Source organism: Salvia hispanica, chromosome 1, assembly GCF_023119035.1.
Source record: "Salvia hispanica cultivar TCC Black 2014 chromosome 1, UniMelb_Shisp_WGS_1.0, whole genome shotgun sequence".
In the NCBI taxonomy this organism is placed as follows: Eukaryota; Viridiplantae; Streptophyta; class Magnoliopsida; order Lamiales; family Lamiaceae; genus Salvia; species Salvia hispanica.
This window is the reverse complement of record NC_062965.1, coordinates 41,804,172-41,813,114: the sequence shown is the minus strand read 5'-3', so window position 1 is coordinate 41,813,114 and position 8,943 is coordinate 41,804,172. Positions and strand designations below refer to the sequence as shown.

General features: G+C 37.8%; 2 protein-coding genes across 3 annotated transcripts; one reads left to right on the top strand and one right to left on the bottom strand.

Moving 5' to 3' along the window:
* The first annotated feature begins 259 nt into the window (after positions 1 to 259).
* On the top strand, positions 260 to 4,702 carry LOC125220956 (enoyl-[acyl-carrier-protein] reductase [NADH], chloroplastic-like). Of its 2 annotated transcripts, none has more exons than XM_048123149.1 (13): positions 260 to 372; positions 1,343 to 1,655; positions 2,329 to 2,438; positions 2,529 to 2,584; positions 2,672 to 2,756; positions 2,832 to 2,879; positions 3,316 to 3,390; positions 3,472 to 3,583; positions 3,699 to 3,750; positions 3,828 to 3,879; positions 3,976 to 4,033; positions 4,154 to 4,252; positions 4,385 to 4,702. In XM_048123149.1, the coding sequence occupies exons 2-13, from the start codon at positions 1,379 to 1,381 to the stop codon at positions 4,534 to 4,536; spliced, it is 1,176 nt and encodes a 391-aa protein (XP_047979106.1). In that variant the 5' UTR covers positions 260 to 372; positions 1,343 to 1,378; the 3' UTR covers positions 4,537 to 4,702. The 2 variants fall into 2 exon arrangements, with proteins under 2 accessions (XP_047979106.1, XP_047979063.1); XM_048123106.1 differs by lacking the exon at positions 260 to 372 and adding an exon at positions 419 to 595.
* Positions 4,703 to 4,792: 90 nt separating this feature from the next.
* Positions 4,793 to 7,544, bottom strand: LOC125220877 (protein NRT1/ PTR FAMILY 7.1). Its single transcript, XM_048123037.1, has 6 exons — positions 7,283 to 7,544; positions 7,131 to 7,202; positions 6,918 to 7,029; positions 6,559 to 6,776; positions 5,852 to 6,411; positions 4,793 to 5,712 (listed from the first exon to the last, which is right to left on the bottom strand). The coding sequence occupies exons 2-6, from the start codon at positions 7,146 to 7,148 to the stop codon at positions 4,872 to 4,874; spliced, it is 1,749 nt and encodes a 582-aa protein (XP_047978994.1). The 5' UTR covers positions 7,149 to 7,202; positions 7,283 to 7,544; the 3' UTR covers positions 4,793 to 4,871.
* Between the last annotated feature and the right edge of the window lie 1,399 nt (positions 7,545 to 8,943).

The following is an 8,943-nucleotide window of genomic DNA, read 5'->3' as shown; positions in this document are numbered from 1 at the left end:
CGTAACATGTTAGTATGACTTATTTACCTTCGGATGAATTAAAATAGGCTCGTGATGAAGGCGAAAATAATTTATAAATTTTTGTATCTTATCCATAAAAAACTAGATCTAAAAGCCCTAATTTAATAGGGTTCGATGGTTCGATCTTTAAGAGTGGATTTGTGGATATAATGGGACACTTATATATATATATATATATATATATATATATATATATATATATATATATATATTCACTAAACTTTTTAATCCATATTCCCGTTATTTATTAAAATTGGTGTCCAATGCAAAGTGGACTAAAAATGAGGAAGAGGAATGAAGTAAAAAGACACCAATAGCAAATTATTGGCGGTCTCATCAATCGTTGTGCAGGTCATTATCTTTTTCCCTCCCTCTCTATCTCTCTCCCATACATACACACACAGCATTTGATACAATTGGTAAATTTGTGACAGCCTACTGGTAGAATTTAAAGGGGTTTCAGAAGCGTAGCCCCTTTAGCATTTGTTAGTTTTATGGCATCTTCTATCCGTGCATTGTTGGAATAAAGAATTGTTAGCGAGCTTCGCCGTTTTAATTTTCCTCTGTGCTATTCGTGAGTTCAAATTGTTTGCCATTTACATACTAGTATAAACATGAATATATGAAAGATAAATGACTACTCAATTTGGCTAAGGTTTTACCTTTTTATCTATTCACTGTGAAATGAATAACTGAAAAATGTGGGAAGAATCCATAGCTTTTTGGCCTTATTTGTATAATAATTTTCAAATTTCAGGATGTGAAAGGTAGTTGTGGTATATGCTCATCGATTAGCTTAATTTGTGCAACGAGTGGTATAAACTAGATCATATCCTACTTAAATTGGAAAGACTAATTGGGACTGCTAAAGCGGGACGGAGGGAGTATTAGTTTTCTAGCTATTGAAGAAGTTTGCAAAATGTCAAGTAATGGTGCTAATGTGGTCCATCTAGTTTACTACTCTTTGTTATCAAGTGAAGACTGTCATTCTTGAGACTTAGAGATACTGGCAATGCTAAAAAGGTTCTTTTTTAGTTGACTTGAAGAAGAGGAAATTCTTCAGCTGGCTAACTCAGTTAATCTATTTATTACTTGTGGAAGTTTCTGATGGGATGTTATCTAACTCTTTCTGGGTAAAATTGATGAATGTGAAAGTGTTTTCTGACCAATTATGCTCAATCTGGCACCTTTAGTTTCTAAGTAATCAAGTGGTGAGGTGTAGATGCCTGCCTTCTTGGTTTGGGAATATTGCTTGGTGCTTTCTGAACAATTGTTTTGTTTTCCCTTTGTTAATAAGCAATATATTTCGTATATGATGCAGGTCACAGCTCTAACCTTTATAATTGTATAATCGACGATGGCAGCTACTGCTGCTTCAAGCTTGCAGATTGCAGGATCAAAACCCTGTATTTTTTCAGCTAAAAACATTTTAAAAGGAAACGTGGCGGATATTGGTATTAAATCATTGACAGCATCGTGGGCCAAACTCTCCAGTGCCTGTCATTTATCATCTGCTCAACATTTCAGCCGTCCGTTCACTTCTTCACCTGCAAGATTTGACAAAGCAGAGACTAGAGCAATGTCTGAAACTGGTGAAAGCAAGGCTGCATCTGGGCTATCCATCAATCTGAAAGGTTTATTATCCTTTATCACCTAACTATGAATCAGACTTAGTTAGCATACTGGTAAAGTCACACAGATATATAATTCCCTTTGCACTCGAGCTTTTATTGGCTCTATCATAAATTACGAAGCTGTTGTCTATAGCCCCTTTATAGTAATATGGAGGAAGATTAGTGGAGTAGCATTTAAATGCACAGGAGTTGTAAATGAATATAGCAGAGAGCGAGTGAACAATACAATTTAAAACAACGATGATTATTTGATTATGGAATTAGGTACCATTACTGGATATTGCCTTTTCACATCAGTAGGCACAGGTGTGGCCATGGATGGTAGTGGAGCAACTCCCAGAATACAGTATATAATTTGTGTTATACAAAGCTAGGCCATCAATGAAACAGAGCAAAGTACTATTATTCTCTACCAAGTTTTTGGAAATCTCTGAATACAAATTTATAAGTATGGAATTACCCACAATAATGTCTTTTTCAAGAATTTTATTGTTTGAAGATATATGTTACCACAAGTAAATTATTTCACTGACCTTACATTCTTCTAAAGTAATCATGACCCTTTTACTGCAGAGAAAGAGGAAACCAGAAACTAAATGTATAGTTAAGATCATTTTATTCTTAGTGACTCAAAACTGTTGATTGTATTAAGTTTACATGTGAAATCTATTAGGTAAGAGAGCATTTATCGCTGGTGTTGCTGATGATAATGGATATGGTTGGGCTATCGCAAAATCTCTTGCTGCTGCAGGAGCTGAAGTTCTCCTTGGCACATGGGTACCTGTAAGTGGAATGTCTGAAATTGCAGTCTCATTTCTCTTTGATATAGTGTACAGCTAGCTAAGTGAACTGACTGTGGAGTTTACTATACAGGTACTGAACATTTTTGAAACTAGTCTACGGCGTGGGAAGTTTGACGAATCACGGGTGTATGATCTTAATTTTTTATTACTCCAAGTCCAACATGCCAAATTGACTTTGACAACTACCCTCAGCTGATGAAGATTTTGATTCAGGTTGCCTGATGGCTCCTTGATGGAGATTGCTAAAGTTTATCCGTTGGATGCGGTTTATGACAATCCAGAAGATGTTCCTGAAGATGTAACTATGACACACGATTTCACTGTTATCAGTTCTCTTGGACAAAACTGCTCATCTTGTTTTTATATTATGCAGGTAAAAACAAACAAACGTTATGCTGGATCCACTAATTGGACAGTTAAGGTACTATTAGTTTTCTACCTTTTTTATAATATATGTGGCTATTCTCGATATTCAACTTAAGAATGAGGTCCTACCATACAATGCCTAGTACAAAAGGTGTGTTATTGCTCTCACATAGTTGAAAGAACAGGTTCACAGCTCTCTGTAGGAACTATTGAATGAGCATTATACTCTTAGACTGTTTGATATCCCAAAGTTTATCATTTTCGTGAAAAGGTAGCTAAATGTATGATCCTATGTGTAGAATTCAAATTTTGTTATTTCGTGTTTCCACCTTCGGTTTGTTCACTTCATAAAATGTGTCAGTTATAATTGTGAGACGGTATAGCAGTTAAAATAAATAGTCAATTCTTTTGGGTTCTCTATGTTTGTCTTTGTTGCTACTAAGATGTCGGTATGTAGACCTATGATGCTTTCTGCTTTCAAATGTATACAGGAAGTGGCTGCATCTGTAGAACATGATTTTGGCAGCATTGACATCCTCGTGCACTCGCTAGCTAATGGACCAGAAGTATATTTCCTTAAAAATGTTACTTTTAGTATGTATGACCTACTCACTACTTTTTATTCTAACAAAACCATTTAAAACTAGGTAACCAAACCTCTGTTGAATACCTCAAGAAATGGATATCTTGCAGCAATATCTGCATCAAGTTATTCATACGTGTCATTGCTTAAGCATTTCCTTCCAATTATAAACCCAGGTACATCTTGTTCATAATCTTTTTTTTGCATCATTATAAACCCAACTTCCAATTTCCAATCTACGTCAATTTCTCAAAAGTAACTAACTGATTTATTGAACGGCTATTGCTTCAGGTGGTTCGTCAATCTCACTTACATATATTGCTTCTGAGAGGATCATCCCTGGGTATATTTTCTAGGTTTCTCCTATTTCTTGATGTTTTGAATTTAGTACTCAACGGTAATTTTTAAATACTGGAACAGTTACGGAGGTGGAATGAGCTCAGCAAAAGCTGCACTAGAGAGTGATACAAGGGTAATCTCCCCAATGATGCTGAAGTTTCTTTCAACTTTTTATTCTTTGTAATCTCTTCCTCTCTTTCTTGGGGCTTTAAAGTTTTTGTTCATTTAGGTGCTTGCATTTGAAGCGGGAAGGAAACGTAAAGTTAGAGTCAACACTATATCTGCAGGTAATTTCTCTAACAAGTGATGCAGTGGTATAAAAACATGTGATTTTGGATACGCGGGTGTTGTGATTGTTTTTCTTTCAATCAATCATTGTGCGAAATATGGTTTACCGGAAAACTCAGGTCCATTAAGAAGCCGTGCTGCAAAAGCTATTGGATTTATCGATATGATGATTGATTACTCCCAAGAAAATGCACCCCTTCAGAAAGAATTATCAGCAGGTGAACTCTTAATATCACCATTAAGCTTTAACCTTGGCTAGAATTATTTTCGAATTTGCAGTTGCATATTTCTTTCTCTCGAATTATCAGTCACTTGATGTTCATCGATCTGAAGAGTACGTCTACTTGCAGATGAGGTGGGAAACACAGCAGCCTTCCTGGCATCACCACTTGCTTCTGCTATCACTGGTGCTGTCATCTATGTCGACAATGGTTTAAATGCGATGGGCGTGGGAGTCGACAGCCCCTTATTCAAGGACCTCAACATTCCTAAAGCCAACTAACGTATCGAGATCTTGATTAGGTTAGCTGAATATAGAGGATTTTTTCGGTCATAGCCACGAGCCCCCTTTCGCCCCCGGATTTGAAGTACTTGTTTAGCTACTTGTTCCTAATTTAGGTGATTGAATCATTGAAATTTATCACATGAACTAAATTTTGTGATGTGAATTTTACTAGCAAGCTGTTGAATTCATAAATACAAATACGAAATTAAATAAAAAAAATCCAGTAACATGATGGAGAACCACAGAGCCAGAAATGAAAAAATAAAAGATGCAGAAATAAATACTCCATAAAGCAGTCATGCCCCCTTTGAGAAGGCTCAAGGTTCTTTCTTTCAAACTCTCTCTATGGCATTGGCCTTGGCTTCATCATCCTCTCCGACCTTAATACACTTGTACCACTTAGCACACCAGATGTAGACGACGAAATCGACGGCGGTGAGCACTCCGATGAGGAAGTAGAACCTGTCCATGTGGCCCTCGTTGAGATTCTCAGGGATCCATCCAGGCATGTCGTTCCGGGCAGTGATGCCCATCACCATTTGCACGAGCAGGCTGCTGACGAAGTTTCCGAGAGATATGGAGGCCATGCAGAGGGAGCTTCCGAAGCTCTTTATCCCATCGGGAGCCTGCCCGTTGAAGAACTCCAGCTGCCCCACGTACATGAACACCTCCGATGCCCCTACCAGCACGTACTGAGGGATCTGCCAGAATATGCTCAGGGAGCTGACCGGCTGACCGGGCACCACCCTTTTCAGCCTCTCCATTTCAGTCAGCCCTGCCGCGAACATCGCCAGCATGCCGATGATCAGCCCCACCCCCATCCGTTGGAGCTCCGTCAGCCCCTTGGGGTTCCCACTCAGCCTTCCTGCTATCGGGACCAGGATCTGGCGGTATATCCCCGTGCAGAAGAGCACGCTGCAGATGTCGAAAACCGACATGCTCGCGGCCGGGAGATGGAAACTCCCAATGTGCGAGTACATGACATCTCCTTGCTCCACGAAGAGCGACGCCATTTGGGTGAACACTACTGAGTACACTATCGTGCACAGCCATATCGGCAGCATTCGGATGATGCACTTGGCTTCCTCCACTTGCGTCACCGAGCACACCCGCCATGGATCTAAAGGGCCGCAGCAGTCTTCTTCCATCATGATTGCAGCCTTGTCTAGACACCTAAAAAATACACATGATAACAAGTGATGGTTCATCCGAACTCCACATTAGTACGATATTGTCAGATAGGCCAGCCAAATTGTATGTAACAAGTTTGATCATATGGAAAAAGAAAATGTTTGTTTATCATTTTACATACGTAAATTCATCAGTATGCCTGATCTTTCGGCTTCCTTTAATGGCAGATTGGGTTCCTTCAACCTCATATAACCCATCTCCTTCCGTGAGAGAGACCTTCCATTTCCTACCGGCAGCGATGAATACCTGCGCAACGCGTGGTATAGGATTCCCACTTGGCTTAATGTATTCGTAACCGCGGGTGCCAGCCAGAAACACGATGAGCCCCACCACAGCCGAGCCCGTGGCTGCCCAGAAGCCAAGAGTCCATTTTCCGGCATCCTCGTAGTAGACCAAAATGGTGTTGGAAAACAAGGAACCGACGTTGAGGGCGAAGTAGAAGTAGCAGAAGAAGGCAGACTTGTCATCGGTGGTCTTGGCGTCGGATCCAATGAACTGATCCGCGCCGAAGGTAGCTAAGGTGGGTTGGTGGCCGCCGTAACCAAAAGCAACCAAGTAGATGGCCAGGTAGAAAACGGCTATGGCATATGTTTCCTTTGGGCCACACTCTAGCTTCCCATCTCCACAACCTCGTGGGCTCAGCAAGAAAAACCATGATGTGAGGGATAGTAGAATCAAGCCCTGCAATGCAAATGCAAATTATATCAAGCTTAAATAGGGTTTTGTTAGTTCGAGACGTCCAAAAAAGAATATGAATCACTTAACAAGGAACAGAGGGAATACTATGTCGTATTGCAATTATTTGTGAATTTAATATACCATACATACCACAACAAGTACTACTTGGAAAAGGGCGCAGGTGATATAACGGCCCCAGTACGAGTCGCTGAGGAATGCTCCGATGAGGGAGCACAAGTAGACAGTTCCGGTCCATATGCTCACATTATTCGCTGCAGTCGCGTTGCTTTGCTCCATCACACGAGTCAAGAACAAAACTAGGTTCACCCCCACACCGAAGAAAGCTAGGGTTGCGAGTGCTTGATTGGCTTCATGCAAATGCAATTAATTAATCATAAGAATATGAATATGAATATGAATATGAATATGAATATGAATATGAATATGAATATGAATATGAATATAAATGATTGATGATAGGATATGAATATATGATATGATAATAGTACCTAATAACAGAAATGCTGAAGTCCAGCTTCTCCCCATCAACCCCTTCTTTTCTATTCTGATGTTTTCATTATTATCAGCTCCTACTTCTAGAATATTATCCACCTCAGCGCCCTGAGATCGATAGATAAGACAAAACATGATAAGAATACATATTTTAGGTCAGATATTGGACCTGCATTTATACACGTTAACGTTAACATATTAGTACTAACCTGCGGTTGATTCTCCATCGTCGTCAATATTAGGTAGCGAGGGAGAGTATTCAAGCCAATTAAACCTTTTGTCTGCAAATTAACAACAATCAATCATATGTCAAAATTATGCACACATATTTCATATGTTTAAGAATGAAAAAATAAAATACCTTTTCCTAAACTTGACGAGGGAGAACACGAGGAGCTCCGGAATGCCAGACTCCGGTGAGCCTGAAGATTGTGTGTCAGCTACCGGAAAGTTTGGAGGGAAGAATTCAGTGCCGATGAAACCTATTGTCATTTATGGTGAGACGATAAATAAGATCGAAATAAGATATATTCTATAAGATGTGTTTTCTTGTTTTTTCGCAGAATTGCAGAGAAGAAAAACAATATGAGCAAAGAGCAATTGTTGGAAGTGAAGAGAGTGTGCTTTAAATAGACACAACAAGTGTTTGGAAGCAAAGGTTGAGGTGTTGTTAAGCTTATTTAAAGCATGTAAAAGATCCTAATAAAGCTCCGGTTGTTGCTCTTCACCTTTAAAATCTCGTTTGGGTTAATTCAAATTAAATAGTTAGTTATGATTCTTTCACCTTAAAAATCTCAGTTTGATTGATACAGAACTTTTTTTTTATCAATCAAAAACTTAAGTTATAAGAATTAAAAAAACTCTTGTCGTTCATCTATTTCTCAATTTCTTTTTACCCCATTTTAATTTTGAGTGAATTACATATTTAGGACCTATACTTATCACTACGAACGTTTATGGTCCTTATACTTGTAAAATATAATTTCCAGTCCCTACATTTGTAGTTATGCACATTTTAAGATTCTTTTCACTTTTTGATCTTTTTTTTGGACGAAAATGCTCCCAAAGGGCTAACGGGAAAATTTTTACACTATTTTCTCTCTTTAATTAGAACTGAAATTATGCATTTGTTAATCTTATTTCCTTGTGTTTTGTTAAATTTTTTGAGAAATTTAATCATATGATGATAAATTTTACATTTTCACGTCGTTTTCCTTCATCACACTAGAGCATTGTAATTATGCTTCAAATGTGGAGTATTATAATTAAAATTCCCATAAATAAAAGATTAATATTTGAATGACGAATTTCAATAAGTGAATATCTAAATCTAATTAATCGATAATAAGCGATAAATGGAATGGATGAAATTATGGTAATTTGGTTGTGCGTATTTAGCAAGTGAGCGGCGCTTGCCGACTTATGTGGGTTCTCACATCAGAAACTTCTCTTCGCAATTCTAACAAAATAATGTAAACTAAACTTCTTACTTGAACATTTGATTTGTTCCTTGACAAATATGTCTCATCTCAATTTTTCTTGTAATTATACAAGTCATTTACAGAAAGAAGAAAGAGGAAAAAGGAAGAAGGAAATAAAAAGGAGAGAAAATAGTGCATAAATTTGCCCTTCATTTATTTGGGGGTATTTTTGTCCTAAAAATTGTCAAAAAATGAAACGAACCTTAAAACGTGCATAAGTACAAGTATAGAATCCACAAATGATATTTTACAAGTATAGGGACCGCAAACATGCGTCGTGATAAGTATAGGTCCCAAATATGTAATTCGCTCTTTAATTTTTAAAAATCGGACTGGATATCAAATTATTAAGTTTTTCACGAGAAAATAAAAAAACTGCACCTAATTAATAGCAATCGGATATATAACACCTTAACCACTACACCACTTCCATTTGTGTGAAAGGAGATGGTCTTTAATTAATACTAATAATCAACAAAATTTATTATCTATGCTTAACTAATTTCATTCGTCCTATTTAACTCATTTCTTTTTCGCACTT